General features: G+C 48.7%; 1 protein-coding gene across 2 annotated transcripts in view; it reads right to left on the bottom strand.

Moving 5' to 3' along the window:
* MIB2 (mindbomb E3 ubiquitin protein ligase 2) overlaps positions 1 to 11,808 on the bottom strand; it is a 41,287-nt gene extending 29,479 nt beyond the window's left edge. For both annotated transcript variants that reach the window (XR_001876534.1, XM_017825714.1), the window contains exons 1-2: positions 11,696 to 11,808; positions 195 to 521 (exon numbers count right to left, since the gene is read on the bottom strand). Coding sequence is in view for 1 of the 2 variants with exons in the window: in XM_017825714.1 (XP_017681203.1) it covers positions 195 to 441 (247 nt within the window). In the remaining variant the exon portion in view is untranslated. The remainder of the gene's footprint in view (positions 1 to 194; positions 522 to 11,695) is intronic.
* Between the last annotated feature and the right edge of the window lie 7,097 nt (positions 11,809 to 18,905).

Below are 18,905 nucleotides of genomic sequence, written 5' to 3'. Positions count from 1 at the left end.
TTGCCATCCATACTCATCAATTTGGGTGTTGCCATAAAGGAGGAGATCATAATTCCCCTGTCTTTGCCATATTCCTCAATTTAGGTGTTGCCACAGAGCAGGAGTTCCTAAGCCCCCTGTCCCTGCCCTACTCATCAATTTGGGTGTTGCCATGGAGTAGGAGCTCATAACCCCCCTGCCCTCGCCCTACTCACCAATCTGAGCGTTGTCATAGAGCAGCAGGTCGTAGGCCCCCTGGAAGCCCGTGCGGTAGTTGGTCCTGTTGCCCTGGTCCCACTGCACCACCACGGTCTTGTCGGGGGTGGTGGGGCTGCCGGCGCGGCCGATCTCCACCACGGTGCCCACGTTGCCCTCGCCGCTGTCCTGGCTGCCCCACTTCCAGTCCACGCCGCGCACCACCCGCATGCCCACCTGCATGCTGGCACAGGGCTCCACGTCCATGGATGTGCTCGGCAACCCCTACAGCTCTGCCCCTCGCCGGGGCTCGGGCACGGGCAGGGGCAGCAGCATGGTCAGCACGCCTGGAACACAACGTGGCACACGTGGGTAACGCCCAGCACGTCACATCCCCCTCCCAGAAAGTCACATCCCCCTCCCAGAAAGTCACATCCCCCCTCCCAGAAAGTCACATCCCCCCTCCCAGAACAACCTGGCACAGGACAGGCCTGACCCGCCAACTACACACATTTACTTTATTCAACTGTAATATTTTTAAAGAATGATTTAAACTATTTATATTAGGACGACTTAAATAATATTTGCATTAGTAGAACGGTTTAAAATAATTATTTGGATTGTTCGTAAAATATTTAAATACTGTTTTGCTTCAGCTAAGTCATATTTAAAAGATAAGACCCGAGCAAATGTACTTTATTAAAAACAGGGATCCACACGTGGGTAATGCCCAGCACATCACATCCCCCCTCCCAGAATGACCTGGCACAGGACAGGCCTGACCTGCTGGCTACATACACTTACTTTATTCAAATATAAGATTTTTAAAGAATTATTTAAACTATTTATATTAAGACAATTTAAATAATATTCGTTTTAAAATAATTATTTGGATTATTTGTAAAATATTTAAATAACTGGTTTGCTTTAGTTAAGTAATATTCAAAAGATAAGATTCAAGTAAATGTACTTTATTGAAAACAGGGATCCTCACAGCTTTAGCACAGGTGGGAATGATACACAAACTAGCCAGGCTTCCAGGGCAGATAATCATCTGTAATAACATCCAAAAGCTTATTCCAGAGCTCTGTGTGTGAGGGAAGAGAACTGGGCAAGGAGTCTTTACACACCCCAGTACCAGCCCTTGACTCCAAACTCAGGAATAAATGCAACAGCCACCGACACCAGAAACAAAAAAACAGTAAAGAGAGTTGGAATAATTGTCCAGGAAAGCACCAGCCCTGTGATTTGAGCAATCAAAAGTCAATACCCACCTATTTTTCAGGAAGACCCTTCATATGCACCTCATCACTTATCACTGCACTTCATCCTTAACCCTGCAGGGGGGAGTTCCACTTGCCCTCAAAGTTAGTTTTGGTTTCGGTTTGGGGGGACAGGAAGTTTGAAAAGTGCACTTGAAAGAAACGTTTGTCTGTTTTCCCTGCGGTTTTTAAAAACATTGCCAATGTCAGATAACTTTCAGTCTTTCCCTGCTATTTATCAATGAGCAGGAACAGGGAAGGGCTGTTATTGCTTACCTGCAATAAGCAGAGCAGATTTTGTGCTGGGATCAGTTAAAGCTTGGGATAGCCTTCCCAACTGTTGCCATGGCAACGGGTAAATGAGGTGAATACCACACAGATGCATCACATCCTCAATTTTGAATTGAATCAGATCATCAAACCCTGGTTTCTCTCTTTACCACAACAGCAAGACAGAGAAGAAGAGCGTGGCTTTCAACATTTAGGACCCGGAAAAAAATCTACTGTGGCATCGCTGGGTCCCCCTCCATAACATCCAATATTGTCTCAGAAATTTGAAAATCGAGACCCAACAGAATGCCAAGGGCCAGAGAGCCCAGGTGCCAAAAGCAAACCTCACCCACTGCCACGACACAGAGCAGCTCAGCCCGGGGTGACAAGTGTCAGGGTGACAATCCTGGCCCAGCTCAGGGATGTGCTCAGACACAGCAAGAGGAGCAGCTCCGGGCCCTGTGACGTGTTGTCGGTGCCCCCACCCACCCAGTAAAGCAACTGAAACCACCAAGAACCTAAAAATAAGCCCTTCCTCCAGCCCCAGAGCCCCGACTGAACGTGCGGGGGAGTCGTTTGATGCAAAATCCTGTTCCTGGCGTGCAGGGAGAGGCCGATTCCTGCTCAGCTTCAGCACCTCTGCAGCTTCAGACTTTTCCTGCCACGCGTGGCTGTGACATCCAGACACCTGTCACACGAGAGCAACATCAAACCCAAATGTCCTCGTGAACCTCCCGTCATGTCTCCTTCTAATCATCACCAAAAGATGCCTCGGGCGACTCTCACTGAGAGCAGTGGAGGTGGATGTAACATCGCTGAGCTGAAGGTTCACCAGTGTTTACTGCCTTTATGAAAGCAGGAATCATCAAAGAATATCCTTTTCAGAAAGCATTGCAGGGCCTAATGAGATTTGTGTGATCCCCCTCTTCCTCCAGATCAGTGGACTATTTATTCCTTCAACTAAAAGGCAGAACTGCTTTTTTTAAAGGCTGCTGTGAACCAGTCAAGAGCCTGAAAAAACAAATGGGAGCACCCAACAATGCAAAGGTGCAAGAGAAATGTAGCTCAGTTATTCCTACAGGCCTTTTCCTTAAAAACAACCACCACCATCCTTCCTGTTTTCATCTGAGTGAACAGGGGGTAGGTGGGGTAGGTAATAACAGAGGGAAAAGGAATTGCATGCTTAGGGAAGGAAACAATAAATACCACAGGATATCTTACATGAGGACAGAGTGACACTTCCCAGCCTAAAGGGTTTTATCCCATTTCACTGGACCTTCTTCTTCCTCTCCCCAGGAATGAATGAATGAATGAATGAAACAGCACAGGCTCCATCAGCATTTCCAGGAAGGAAGTGCCAGTTCCAGCAATTATTCATCACGAAAGAACATTCCAGGCTGTGCCACAAACCCATAAAATTGAAGTCTCTGCAGTACAAAGGAGGATAATCCCTTGCCACCAGGAAACAGCAGGGCAGGCTGGCACGTGACAGCTGGTGACCTGAACAGAGCAGTCCAGGAGCTCAGCACCAACCTTGGCCCAGAAAGGTGAGACCCACAGACAGTGCAAACCCCCACGTTGTGCCCCTTCCCACCACCCCTGGATGCTGCTCTAGCTCAGGGTGCTCCTGTGACGCTGAATTCCAGTTAACGGGGTTGTCTGGGCTGCAAAGACCCCACCAGCCCCTTGCTGGCTGATCCGAGGCCGTCTTCCTAATGTGAATATTCCATTTTCCACACAAGAATGCACCAAATGCATTCTGCATTCCCATCTGCTCTGCAGGGGAGATGCATAACAAGAATAAAGGACTGTTCAAAACCTTTATGGGATGAATTACAGTGCTCTTGCAGGCTGAACCTTGCCAGAGCAGCATTATTTACTTCCTAAGTGGAAATGTTTCACTCACTGAAGCAAATACTCCTCTCTTGATGCTGTCTAGGTCATAATTATTCCAGGGAAGGATAGGTACAGCTGCCAGAAATGATTCACAGAGAAAACATCAGTTTCCCCACGGGAATTTAAAGCAACTATGAACAAATAATCCATTATAAGACACAAGCATATTTCTGAATCCTGAGGTAACATTCTGACCTTGTCTACTGTGACACAGGAAAGAGCAGCCCAGGCATATCTGTGAGTCCATTCCTAGGAAATCCCAGTAATACTTTACTGGAACAAAGGGAAAACACGTCAGAACCTTCAGCTGCAATAACTGTGGCAAATTTCTGCCAATGTTCAACTCCTCTGGAGGCAGAAGGTGCTCTAGAAACAACCCAATATCCATCTCACAGGAGACAAAGGTTGCTGCTGCTCTGGATACAGAGCAAACAGAACCCAGGAGTGGTGTAAACAGTTGGCAAAATCAGTGCATGCAACTCGGTGATCACATTATTTGAACAGCAAGGCAAACAGAGGAAGTGTTTAAACCAACAACAACAACAAAAAAAGCAGGTTTTTTTCTCTCTCTTCCTTACACACGTTTTGCAGCTTGAATTGTCTTCTCAGGTGAATTATTCCACCCTACAGAGATTTGCCTATCCAGAGGATGCTTCCCTAGGCAATTGCACATTTCCAAAAGAGCAGCACAGACTCAGACTTGGACACTTCCCTCATTTCTGCACATCATTTCTGCACACACGTGGGGGTGGCTGCAGCAGAGCTCCTATTACAGGGTCTCTTCACAGCAGCTCACTCGAGCCTGAAATCTCCAACCTCCCCCACTAATACTTTAATATTCTTTAATAACAGCAAACAACCAGCAAATAGCCCTTGGAGCCCAAGGCTCAAAGCTGCTCAGTTAATTACCAAAGTTAATATCCATGAAAAAAAAAGCTCAAATTCAGCCTTACCTTTCACTTTTCTTTCTCCTCAGCACAGCGAGAGCACAGCAAACACACACACGAGCTCTCACTAACAGGGTGCAGTGCAGTTGCTCTCAAGGATACACACAACTCCCACAAATGTAATCACTAGTGAATGAAAACTGAGCAGGAAACCAGCAAAACACACAGCAAACAACCCTTCTGGACCCACCACCATCTGAACATTGCCTTGCACCTCCTGGGTGAGGCCAGAACTCCCCAGCCCCGACCCAGGTGTGCTGCCTTGGGCACTTCCAAGCCTCCCACCACAGCTGAACCCTGGCATTCCCAGCTCCATTTTCCAGTAGTTTCCACTCTGGAGACTTTTGCCAAGCCTGTGGCATTTTATTACCTCACCTACAACCCACACCAGTTCAACAGCCAGCTCTGCCACTCGTAAATCTCTCTCCTTGTCTACTCTGACCCCCCTGCAGCCCAGCAAAAGGATTTGCAGAATTGGCTGAAGTGAATAGTTTAATGTTATTTAATAGGCTATTTAAAAGAGCCTGGAGTGACAGAACAAGTGGGAATGGCTTCAAACTGACAGAGAGGAGGTTTAGATGGGATACTGGGAAGAAATTCTTCCTTGCGAGAGTGCTGAGGCCCTGGCATGGGTTGCCCAGAGAAGCTGTGGCTGCCCCATCCCTGGAGTGTCCAAGGGGCTTGGAACAACCTGGTCTAGTGGAAGGTGTCCCTGTCCATGGCAGTGGGTGGGACTGGATGACCTTTAAGGTCCCTTCCAACCCAAATCCTCCTGAGATCCTGTGATATTCCACTGCAGAGCCACAAGACCTCAGTGATCCTTTCCTTCCCTTTCCCATGGGCAGTCAGGAGTTCTGTTTAGTCTAAATTTTGCAAAATGCCATCTCTGGCACAGGGGAGGGAGAGAGAAGAGCAGATGATGTTTTTGTGGCTTAAATATCAACAGCAGATAAACGAAGCCATTCTCCTGATAAATTAGTCTCAGCTGAAAAACAGGGCTGGGGGGAGAGAATCAGAAATGGGGCAGCTGCCACCAGTAAAACCAATCAATCAAGAAAAACCAAAAAAGCCCGTGAGGTTAAATAATTTCAATGCCCCAAACCTCACCTGCTCCCCAAGTATATTTAACTGCATTACATAAACAGAATAAAGCAGGTGATTAATACGCCTTTGCTCAGGGATTAATATCTTGTCATTCCAGCGTCAGGGACACATCCCAACATCCTCAAACACTGGCACACAGAGGGAGGAAACAGCTAAAAATACCAAGCCAGGCACTCTGCTCAGAGTCCCACCGAGAGCATTTTATCTCTGCAATCAACACTTGTCCTCTGCAAATGCCAGCCCATTGATCTGTTTTGCCTACACTGAATTTCACATTCCATTTACACCGATTGTGTTCTAGCACCCAAGTTGTTATGGTGAGAGGGGGAACATTCCCTTCCCTTGCAAGCTGTAGCAGCAATGTTTCAGAGGTTATCATGCTGGTTTACCAGCTATTCTTTCACCTTGTTAAAGGATGGAGGCCTAAAGGAAGCACAAGCAAATTTATTAATACTCAGGACCGGTAGTTTCGGGCAAACCTTTCTGAGAAGCTTGATCCCAGCATTCTGGTTTCCTGAAAAATGGCAAACAAGCTCAGAACAGATGCTAAAAATGGAAGAAGTTATAGAGAAGTTGCCTATCTTACATTTTGGGCTCATTATGGACGAGTATGGCAGGACCCAACAGCTGCAGAGGACACAAAGCCAACTGAACTGAGCTGGCCTTGAACCTCCAGTTCTCACTTCACTCAAACTTCAACCCCCCTGCGATGACAACAGACCCAGAAAAGTGAACCTGCTTCAAAAACTGAGCCCTAACCTGCACAGCCTCAGTCCAAACTGGTTTTGTCATCAAGCTCCACGGACCAAAAAGGGATTTCTGTCAGCCACGAGTAACAAAATCAGCCAAAAAGAAAGTGCCAGTCCGAGGCACACGATCCCCCAGGAGCACAGCACTTTTCATGAACCAGCTCCCTGCTAACTCATGGACCAGACCAGGAAATTCACTGGATTGCACAATGGTCAATATTTGCTTTAAACCATAAAAAAACAAACATTACCTTTGGGAAACACCACCAGCAAGACAAAAATAAACATCTGTCACGGGCTTCCACCAGCAGAGGTTGTGGCACACCACAGAGCACTGGTTTGGGCTGGGGTTGACTTCATTCTCTTCACAGCAGCTTGGATGGTGCTCTGGTTTGGATTTGGGACCAAACCAGGGCTGGTAACACAGGGGTGTTTTAGCTGGTGCTGAACAGAGCTCACACAGCACCAAAGCCTTTCCTGTTCCTCACACTGCCCTGCCAGTGAGGGGCTGAGAGAGGACAGGAATTTGGGAGGGAACAGAGCCAGGACAGCTGACCCCAAGTGACCAAAGGGATAACCACCATGACATGGTGCTCAGGAATAAAAAATGGGGAAGAAATAGGAAGGGGGGGGATGTTTGGAGTCAGTCTTTGCCTTCCAAAGCAACCCTTGTACCTAATGAAATCCTGCTTTCTCAACCTGACCCCTGCAGCCCCTTCCCTATCCCAGTGGGGTGGAAGTGAGGAAGCAGCTCTGTGGGGCTCAGCTGCCCACCAGGGTCAACCCACCACACACAAGAAGGCAGAATATCTTTTGCCAGGTCAGGGACGTTCAAAATTCAGATTTCTAAGTCGAACCTCACAGAAGAACAAGTTCCCCCTACCAGCTTCTATCGAACACAACAACTCCAGGCTTCAAATTGCTGAGATCAGTGCTCATCTGCCCACTGGAGAATTAAAAGTGATTATAAGTGAAAGTTCACACTGGGCATCTAGTGGATGTCTCTTATTACATCCCACGAGATAATTGCTCATGAGCCCGATGAAATTTCCTTCTGGCTTTTGATGAACTGTGTTCTCTCCAGGAGGGAGAAAAAACAGCTCCAGCCATTTGCTTTAATTGGACCCGACAGTTTGCAGATTGTTGCCTCCAGCCCAGAAAAGCTCAGTAGCTGGGGCTGATGAGAATCCACTTTTTCCTCAAGAGCGGATTTCAGAGTTAAATTTACATTGCATTACAGTACAAACAAACACACACCCCTCCCTGCCCACACACATGACCACCAGGTAATGTTGTTTAAGGAAAACAAACAAACAACCAACATTATTTGCTAAGTTTTCACTTTACACAGAAAAAAAATGGGAGAATGGTATTTTAACTTTCCCATGGAAGATCCCTGTGGCAGAAGGAAAACAAAAATCCAGCAGCATTGCATCCCATCTCCTGCCAAGAACCACCATCAATTTTCTGGCCCTTGGCATTAAGAGGTCAATACTCAACCACCTGCATCCCTTGCAGGTCTTTCTGTGCTCAGAACACTGACAAAAGCCATAATATATAAAAAAATAGCTTAATAAAGTCAAATACAAGTCATCCAGGGCAGCTAGAACATCTCCATTACTTAAAGAACAAGCTTAACAGACCCTTCAGGAAGAGTTTCAGTGTATTTATCATGCCTTCTGGAAAAGGATGGACTAGGTGGCCTCAGCAAAATCCCTTCCAGAACTATTTTCAATCATCTAGAAATAGAGGATCAGACAGAAACATATTCCAACAGTGAGAAATCTGTCTTGGCAGCGGATTTCAACTGTGCTCTTACTTGACATTGCTCTAATGTATTTCTCAGAGGCAAGACCATCTGGCCCAGGGCTGATGGTGTGGAGCCCTGGTAAGGCTCAGGTCTGCAGCTCTCTCACACCAGCTATCAACTCCTATTTACCCTTAAAACCCGACTTAAATCACTTCAAAGTTCATGAACCTCCAATCTAATCCCACAATTGCCCTGTCTGCCCAGAAAGGCAGGAAGTGTCCCCACGGGTCGTGCGAAAATCAAAAGACTAACTTACTGCAGGAGTGGAAAAATCACGAGGAATTAATTCTGAAGTCCTGCAAGAAGGGAGGTGGTTGAACAGTGGGCTGAGAAAAGGCAGTGCTGGGGCTGCTCAGAGGGGTTTAGAGCCTGGTGCCCTCAGCAGTGGAGGTACAATGGGATTACAAATCCTCTGAGTTAGGAACAAGCACAACATCCTCCAGCTTTTCCAGATGAAGAGCAGTTACTTCACACTGGTACAGAGCGAGCTGAGCATAAAACCTGCCGGACCTCTGATGAGCCCCTGGAGCTCATCTGACTGACTTCAGATCCCCTGCAGGCTTTCAGAAGGGGCAACACTGCACTCCTGCCCGTTTCCAGCCTGGAACTTGCCCTTTCTGTGCTCTGAAAGCAGATCAGAAGGTTTAAGTCTAATCTACCCTGACATGCCTTTGGCCAGAGAGACGTTGGCTGTGTAGGAGCAGAAGGAACTGAGCAGTAGCTGTTGCTTCCCTCCCTGGGACTCAGCGAAGGTTTGAGGGTCAGCACGTACACAACTCACAAGTTTGTGCATTTTACAATTACAGATGCCATCTTTTTGCTCTGAGCATTTTAAAGAACACAGGAACACTCTGCAGAGGGGAAATGGAGCCACAGTTCTCCACGGAACTGGTGGCAGAGCCAGGAACGAAGCTCACATATCCCAGCTCCAAGTTCTGTTCTCCACAGCCTGGCCCATACTAGTCACAGGAAAGAAGGAAGCACAAACCCATGATCCAGGATGCATCCCTGCATTCCTTGGGGTCACATCAGGGAACGTGGATGAGTAGGATCAAGCCACTGACTGTCCTGCTCACACACATGTAACTTCACTGGTTTTCCAGTCTAAGTGCTGGCAGACTACTTCTGTGTTCCTGGGAATTTCAACCACCACCACAACTCTCATCACAGAGAGAAAAGAAATATTTAAATCCTGTAAGTCTCCCAAGAAATGAGAAACTCCACTTTCTCTTTGCTCAAGAAGAGAAGAGTATCCAGTGATCTCTCTCCCATCAGAGCTTTTAGTGAGAGTGTATTGAAAAGTGTGCTGGTCTCCCTCTGAGCACATTGTATTACAACACTTTGGCCCCTCCAAAAATGACCTTGATAAGCCATGAGTGTAGAGAATCCTTGAAAAACAACCAGAACTCAAATTGTCTGCTCCCAGGACTTTCCATTCTATTCCTGGATCCCTGGAAAACAGCAACTGAAAATGAAAGGGCATGATCAGTGCTGCTGTGAGAGGTACGGTGACATTCATCCCTGAGTCCTGCCAGAGCCCAGGAGCAGTTCTGCAGCAGAGATGATGAGCAAGGCAAACAGATTTGATGGGAACAGGCAGGGACAACACGACCTCAGAGAGCTGAACGAGGCTGGAGAAAGCCTTCAACTTCAGAGAGACCAGGACTGGGCTCTGTGAGTAACCAGGACTGCTGATAATACTACTGGTACACAAACACAAGGCACAAGACAAGCTTGTTCCAGAGACAACTGCTCTCTGAGCAGCCCATGGGGGGCTGTAGCCACCCACTTCTTCATCAAGGCAGCTTAGGCGGCCATGGACATCCCCCTCTCCACGTAAAAATGGAAGGAGACAACTGCAACCACCACACTTGCAGCACCTCCACAGGTTTTCCAAGACATTTGTCCAAGTTTCAGTGGCAAGGGGCTGTGCATGGCCTCCCAGCTCTTCCAGACAATCCCAGCAGTGGATCAGTGGCCACTGCAGACCAAAGCAGGAAAATAGCAGATTCTTTATTGACGAATTTGGCACAGGATTTTCACAGCCACAGAGCTTCAAACATGCACTCAAAATAAATGTCAAAACATATGATGCTATACAGCAATATCAGAATAAGCAGAGAATTGAGCCAAGCCAAATATCACACAAGTATGAAGATTCTCCTCGTGTCAGTGACTCAGAGAGCTGTGCTGTGCAAAGAGGAAGGGACTGCAAACACATTTACCTTTGTGAAGCCTAAAAAAGAGAAACTGTTAATATGCTGCAGCCACACTTCGGTCCTAAAGGAATTTACATCCTTCCACCACAGAAACAGATGAGATCAGTACAGAAAACAGGCATAAGGTACTGAAAATACACCAGTGGTAGAGCTGGGACACCCCATCTACTGTCCTGTTAGTTGGAAAAGACCTTCTTGAAGGGAACCATCACCTGCCCAACAGGAGTTATCTGCTCTAGACTCAAATTTAAACAGCTACAACTTGGAGCAGAAAGCGAAGCTCAAAAAACAGCAAGACCTTCTCAAGCTCTGCCAAAGCTACTAAAGCTTTCCCTTTCCAATTTCCATTATCAACATGTCACACAGCATCGTTCCACCCATAACAATGTGGGTAATGTGGGTTATTTACAGTAACTGCATCCTTTGACAATTCACTCATCTATACTCTGAAACCATGAATGAAAAATTCAACAGGTAATCAAGTACAGAGGAAGGTCCTAGAAGGATGAACAACTGCATCATTCGTCATAGGAAGCAGTTTTAGGAGACCAAGGAGCAGTAACTAAAGAGAGAAGAAACAAAAATGGTATCTCATTCGAGCCAAATAAACTCCTGCTACAGCAACAGAGGAGTGCAGAGGATGTAATAAGGCTCTTAGCCAAAAAGAGAGAAGGTTGAGCAGTAAAGCCAGGCTCAAGTGACCTCCATGAAGGTGAGCCAGAGCTCACTTGTTTCTCAGCGAGGTAGAAATTGGAATTTGTTACATTCAGAAAGTAATTCTGCAGCCGAGCGCCTGCAGGGAAATCAGAGCAAACACATTTAGTGCTTCCAGTGCAGCTGTACCAACTTCTCCGGGTTTAAGTCCGGCCCTTGCTTCCATGCCTCTTGTCAGATCAGGAAGATCGCAAATATCACGGAAACACGGGAGGGGGGAAGAAAAAGCCACATGTGCTTCAGCGCCGCGTTCGAGCCGGCACAGCCGCAGGGACACGAAACGCCCCCGAGGAACCCCCGCCCGCGTTTCAGGTCTCACCTTGGCGAGCGAGGACTTACCTGCAGTACCTGTTCGGGAGCAGGATGTGTGCTCACATCCCCCAGGGCAGCCAGGAGAAAGGAAAATGGAGCAGGAGCCAGCGGACTCGCCCCACCGGCGGCCCCAGCCCCGCCTAAAGGCGGCAAGGGCAGCACCGGCCGCGCTCCGGGCGGGCAGCGCCGATCCCGGCTTAACCCAGCGGGGAAACCGGGGGGGAAACCACACACCCACCTGAGAGCGCGGGGAGAGCGGAGAATCCCGAGAGCCCTTATCCAGCGGCTTCCCTGCCTTCCTTCCCTCCTTCATCCTCGGAGCAGCAGCAGCTGCTCCAGCGCGGCCCGGGCGGGGGGAGAGCGGCGGGGCTCAGGTGGCACAACAGCGGGAGCGCCCCGAGCGCGGGGCGGGCGGAGCCCCCCGGGACCCCCCGGCAGCGAGCTGGGCACCGGCACCCTCGGCAGCACCCAGGGGCACCCTCGGCAGCACCCAGGGGCTCCTCCCAAGCCCCGCCGAAGCGCCGGGAAGCGGCCGGGCCGTGGCCCCGCGGAGCTGCTGCCGCAGCGGCGCCGCTCGACCCCGGGGCCGCCCCGCCCGCTCCGCCCGCCCGCCCTCCGGCGGCACGACGGGAGCCGTAGTTCCTCCCCGACCGGCTCCGGGCACCGCCGACTACAACTCCCGGGAGCCCCCGGGGAGCCGCGGGCACCGCCCGGCACGGCGGAGGATGCGGGGGGGGGGTGGGATGCAGGATGCTCCCGGGATGCAGGAGCGGCCCCGGGAGGGATGCGCGAACCGCGCTGGGGGTGTGTGTATGTGGGTGTGTGAGCGAAACGAGGGTTTACGGGTCTCTTTGGGGCGGTTTTAGGATGGCTTAGTCCCGTAGGTCGTGGGTTTGGTGGGCTCGAGGCGAAAGGGAACGGGTTTAGGTTGGATGTTAAGGAGGGAATGGGGTATTAGGAAGGAAGGAATAAGATGTCAGGAAAATTGGGTGTTAGGAGAATTGGATATCAGGAAGGAATTCTTCCCTGTGAGGGTGGGGAGGCCCTGGCATGGGTTGCCCAGAGAAGCTGTGGCTGCCCCATCCCTAGAAATGTCCAAGGCCAGGTTGGAGCAACCTGGGACAGTGGAAGGTGTCCGTGCCCATAGCAGGGGGTGGAACTGGATGATCTTTAAGGTCCCTTCCAACCCAAACCATTCCATGAGTGTGTGAACTCTAAGGGAGATTTGTGTCCTTGTTTGGCAGGTGGCCAGGAGGGCTTTGGAATCCTCTTCCCACTGCCTGCCCCCAGCCTTCTGCCTGGATGAGATTAAGTGCCACCACACAGGAATCTGAACACCTGGACTGTAGAATCATGGAATCATGGAATGCTTTGGGTTGGAAGGGACCTTAAAGATCATCCAGTTCCACCCCCTGCTATGGGCAGGGACACCTTCCACTAGACCAGATTGCTCAGAGCTCCCTCTAGCCTGTCCTTGAACCCAAAAGCACAATTACTGCTGTGTTTATATTGACTTTCAGAGGCAATTTACAAGTTTGTGTCACAGTCTCTGATGACGATACTGATGACAGTGTCCATGTAAACCTCTCCTGTCTGGGATAGGAGTCAACTGACTGTACCCCTGCTGAGGTCAGAGACACCTTGAAAACATGCTGGCTAAGTAAGGTAAGACCTTGCCAGTGTAACACCCTGCAATCACAACAGGAATATGGCAGCAAGGTCATAAAGAAAAATCACATATGCCATCCCATCCTGCCCATCAGGAACACTATCAGAGCCCTAAAACTCAGAGGAAACAGAGACATCAGGCAGCAGCGTTGCCTGGAGCTTACGGAGAGTGAAGAGGGCAAATTTCTGAGACACTGCCACAGCACAGTAGCTGTTCCTGTAAGTTTGATGCCCACAGGGTACAAAGGACCTGTCCAAAACCAAGCTTGTTGCTGCCATTTGATAAAGCCAAGCAGGAGGACTCGGTGTCCCTCGTCCTCTGTGTTGTGTAAAAGCGACGTTGGCCAGGCCAGTTAAACACAGGTTGGGCTGACTGTGAACATGTGAAATGATGAACTGGTCTGCCTTGGCCCCGACCACAACTGCATTTTAGGCCACCCTTTGGCCAGGAGGTGAAGACTGAGTGCTGGGAAGGATTTGGGAAGGTGATAAGTGGATCTGAGCATGCACTGGTGCTCCCTCCCTCAGCTTGCTTTTGTCCAGGTGGATTTATGTCAGTGTAAATACAGCAAGATACTGGAGACAGGTGAGTGCAGCCAACATCAGTTGTCTGACAAGATCCATCCACATCTGGAGCACCTGCTTTTGGGCTCACTCAATAAATACAGAGGTAACTTAGGCCTTCCTTCTGTTGGCCCTTGTTGTAAACGTGAACTTGCACACTCCAGGCTCTGAGTCGTGTCAGGTTGTTTCTTTTGGGTTTTTTTGTCCAGCTAATCTCTCTTTAAAAAAAAAAAAAAAAAGGCATTAGACTGTTTGTGAAGGCACTTTCTCAGGCATCAGCAGCCCAAAATTAATAGGTTAAAATGCAGCAATGAAAACTCAGGCTGGGCGTGAGGGAAAACTCGGACATTGTGATGTTTTGATGCAACGGGCTGGAGTTGCACAGCCCTGGATATGGGAGAGAAACCTCTGCTCTTACGTGGCCCTATCCTGGTTTTTCAAAGGCATTACCAGGAATCCTTCTTTGCCCACTGGATGCCGCTGTTACACAGAAATATCCACCGACTATTTCTCAGCCTTCTTGTTAAGCACCTTCTATCGGCCACTCCAGGGTCAGCCAGGCCATGTGGATTTAGCCCTGTTAACCTGCCTTTTTTTTCCCCAAAGGAAGCCTCCTTGACATTTTGCAGCTTCCTGACACGGCACATGGAGAACTTTGGGCCACCAAGGCTGGCCCCTGTGTGATGGCAACACCAGCAGCAGGAACGGAGTGATGTTCTTTGAAGGTGAACTGTACATGGAAAAAAAAAAATGTTGTCCAAAATGTGTCTTTGGGTCATGTATAGAAGGACACTTTCCCCAAGAACTGCGTCCTGCAGTGCTGTTTTGCGTGCTTAATACAGGAATTTGTATGTGGAAAAAGTGGTCCAGAGAATTCTCTCCTTGAAAGCAGAGCCTGGAAGCAGCAGCTTTCCCTGGATCCCGCACGGATGTTACACAGTTACACCTTGTGGCACTGCCTTCAGAGGCACTGACCTGGATAGAACAGCAGGGATGTGTGTGCTTCCACTTTTTAGCAAAAAACGGGTGGTATTTATAGCTCAGCTGAGTCTCAGAACAAAGGAGAGTGACCTACATCCAGTGCCCAGCTTTGGGAATTAATTTTGAGGAAATTCAGTTCAGACTGAATTCAGCAATTCAGACCTAAATTCAGATTTAGATCTCTCCTCTGAAGCAAATGGAACCAGGGCTTAATAGAATCCAAACCCAAGGGAAATTCCTCTTTATTCGTTTCCAGCAGTTTTTAGCACTGTAAAACAACTGGAAAATGTACCAAGAAGAATAATTAAGAGCAGTTGTAGCAGGTGGGGATGACAGAGAAGCTCCCTGTGTGAGATAATCACCTGTACCAGCAGTTCTGCTGTTTGAAGTGAATTTGGAGTCCCCTCTTCCCACCGTGGCTGCTCCAGACAATATCTAAGACAGGATCCATCCAATGCTCAGCATCACTGAAAAACAGGAAAACTGGATCAATCTGTTTCCTCCAGACTTCTGGCCTTTGCTGCGTGTCCAGGTAGTGCCAGGTGGGAGACTGGCTGAATTTTGGGATGGCTCTGCCTAAAGCCCAGGGTTGAGTGCAGAAATCTAGTAAGGAAACTCCTAATAAATTGCTAAATATCAAGTTCTCCCCCTGCCCTCTGCCCACTTCCACTGAAGCACATTTAGAGGCTTCGGGAAAAAACTATATATATAAAAAAAAAGTAATAGGCAAATTTCCATTCAGTGACTTCATCTGTTTCTAACTCCATGGTTAAAGGATTTTAAAATCAGAAATGCCTTCTCAGCCTGCCCCTCTTTAATATGGTGTATTTATTGTGCTGGAGGAATACAGCATATGGAATTCTGCAAGGGAAGCCTGTCCGTGCTGCTATAATTAGCTGGCAATGGTGACAGCAGGCGTCTTGGCTTCTTTATTATTTTAAAATTCTCAGCACTGTATTATGGGATGAATTTCTACCACCTCGGAATGCTAATGCTTGGGGAAGCCTGTGAGTGCAGTATCCTTCAAAATCCCAAAGTGATCCCAAGTGTGACTGCACTGAAATCAGTGGGATTACACCAGAGCTGAACCTGGTCCCGGCCCCAGAGTAGACAAGGAAACTAATCTTCTTTTTTTCCCCTGCTCCTGCAGTGTTTCAAGCAACTTACTCATGTACCTGAGGTCAAGTTCTGTAATGAATGTTTGGCTTCGTTCCTCCCTGCACCAAGGGGAGTTAGGTCCTTGTGCCTCCCTGGCTGCACCGTGCACACAACCCCATTTTATGAGGAGTGCTTGTGCTGTAAATGGTGCCAGGTCCTGTCTTAAAACCGAGTTCATTTTTAAAAGTGAACCCGCACCCCACAGCCCCACCCTTCCAGTGCTCAGTGAACCCCGAGCCCCCTTGCACACCCAGGGTTGGAGATCCCTGCAAACAGCAGCTCCAGCAGCAGCTGAAAACCTGGACCGTGAAATCCTGGTGCTCTGGGAGGGTCTCAGAAGGGACATCCCATCCTTGCTGCAGGACTGTTGGGGAAGGAGACATTGCAATGCTGGTCATCCCCTCATTCCCCTACCAGAGCCCAATCCCCCCTCCTGACTGTCCCTGTGGTGCCCAGGGAAGGAGATTCCAGGGGCTCACCTCACTCTTTTCTATCCACACCCCAGATGTGAAATCTGGTGGGAGGAAACTGCAGCGGGGAAGGTGAGACACTGCAGTGTCCCTTTGTGCTGAACTGGAGGTAGGGAGGACATGCCAATGGTAAATAAAAAAAGAGCAGAGAAAGAGGGCAGTAACTGGCAGTGTCTCCTGGAGAAAAAGCTGGAATATCAGCAGAATTGTCCTGTGCCTCGTTCCTCGGGGTGTCTGTCAGTGCACTGAAGGACTGAACCTAACAGGCAGAGCACTAACCATCAACTCATCATCTGGAGAAGAGGGGCTTGAATTACTCTGCCCTAGAGGGGCTTTTTTCCTGTCTAAATGATATGAAGAGGGCTGGGCGAGTCCCTTTGCACAAGGTTCATTATTTGGTGTTATGTAAGAGGCAGAGTTTGTGCTCCTTGAGGTTGACTTTGCAGGCAGCGCTGGCCAGGATGTGCATTTTTGTGCAGGAGCTGAGGGCCTGCAAGCCAAATTGGCTGCCTGTGCCTCCAGCCACAGGATCTGAGAGTCACAGGCACTTCTGCAGATTTTAGCTCCAAATACAGCCTCTGGTATGTGTGCAGGGGGGCAAATGAACAATGTGCTCAAACACTTCTGGGCTGATCAGACATGCAGAGCTGGAAATACAGGCAGGTAACAACTTCTTGTATTCAGAGGCCTCTCTGTAATTAGCTTGTTGTCAACTTGATTGTTGGCCACGGAGAGAATTTCTGACAGGTTGCTATAGAACAGGAGCTGATTTCCATTTTTATAGCTCCATGTTGTTCTCTCTGTTGAAGTCTCACTATTAAACATGTCCCTTCTCTGCCATGGAGGTAGGTGTACACCTGGAAGGAGGCTCCTGAAGACCTTAGGAGGATTCCCAGACAGTCTGAGTGGTAGATGAGATCCTCTTGTTCTGCAAAACAGATGTTTGCAGACCTCAGACTCAACATCTCTGTGGTAAATACATTTAGACTGTGTTGCCCTTATCTGTGTGCAGAAAAAATGCTGAATGAAATCTGCAGAACCAAGTACATGATTCAGGAAAGTCTATTCTATTTAAAATCAGCGATGATTAAGCAGTATATAAAATCTCACCATAAATCTGTCGATGGCTACAGTTAACACACAGTGACAAAGCAGAGATGACTTCAGCTCTTGGCTTATGGGGGTGTTAAAAATCAGCCTGAAATCCCCCTGGCTGACACCTCACAAGCAGGGATGGCAGCTGGAGTTGCTCATAAATGATCTTTCCAGCTCGATGTATCACGCATTTATCTGAATAGCACAAAACCAAACCCGAAGTGAAACAAAGCAGCCCTGTGTCCAACTGAGGAGGCTGGCCCATTCCAAGGGAACGCTTGTGCAGGCATGAAGCTTCCCCCAGAAAAACGCTGGAGTGAGATCATGAGGAATTCACATCCCTGTGTCACCCCAGGATGCCACATGGCAGAGCAGAAAATCCTGGAGGAGGAAGCAGAACATGCAGATCCGCTGCTGAGTGTTCTGTGTCAGCTCCATGCTGAGGGTTTCTCCTCCCACCATCACCTCTTTCTCTGAGAAGTGTTCTCCCTGCTCGGCCTTGGCTGAGCCAACCACTCACATGGGAATACAATTAAAAGGTTCTCTGCTTTCCCCAGCAATTCCCCCGCAAGAACACGGTGACAAATCACCCACAACAAGGAAAAAAATGTCTGTACTTCCAGGCACAGGTGAGAGAAACTGTTGGATGATCCAGAAAGCTGTGGCTGATGCAGACTTCCTGGAATATATATTGCAAGATAAATGCAGGGAGCAATGTTTTGTGGCGCGTAGAGTAGTGCCTTGCTGGGTTACTTTATGAAAAGGTAGAAATAAAGCCCAGCAACACAGAGGTGCTGGAAAGAATTGCAGAATGATGTGCTGTCTTGGTCATACTCATGTCTGGAGTCCTTCCCCAGCCTGTGTTACAGCAGGTGAGTTGAGCACGGGGAGTTTGAGCAGATGTTATTCATTGAATAGTAACACTGGACTTCACAAAGCTCAGTGGTCATGCAGGAAGAAAAACTTCAGTGTGAGTGCCGGTGTTCTCTCTGTGGCACAATTTCTCTCCAGGCAGAACAGAGCCCACGAGGAAGAGAAGGAAACTGAACTCCTGGAGATAAATTCCTTCACCCTTGGATATGAGGAAGGCTCATATCTGTGGGTGAGCCCAGCAGGCTGTGATTAGCCCTGCCAAGCTCTTCTCCCGTGGGCAGGGCTTCACCCACTGCCTCACTGGCTCCCCTCCAGTGCAACCACCTTTTTCCACTAATGCTTCTCTGGAATGGACAGTTGAGGCTTTATCCGTGTTAACCACGTGCAAAGACTTCTCCTGGCACCTCTGCCTTTAACCTGACATGGAGACAAAAGGATCCAGTGGAAGAAGAGGAGCCCCTACCACCCTGGACTTGGCTGCCTGATGCTTCGGGGCTGAGCAGAGCATGGAGTCAGAATCCTTCAGGGCCCTTCAGTTCAACGAGGCAAAACCCCCCCTTGCTAGTTTGCTATTGTCTTCTGGCACACTGCATTTTTATTACCTTTGGAAGCTGGAATGTTCCCTGGCTCTAATAAAAA

Source organism: Lepidothrix coronata, unplaced genomic scaffold (genome assembly GCF_001604755.1).
Source record: "Lepidothrix coronata isolate B3197 unplaced genomic scaffold, Lepidothrix_coronata-1.0 Scaffold122, whole genome shotgun sequence".
Classification (NCBI taxonomy): Eukaryota; Metazoa; Chordata; class Aves; order Passeriformes; family Pipridae; genus Lepidothrix; species Lepidothrix coronata.
This window is presented reverse-complemented; position numbering and strand designations above follow the sequence as displayed.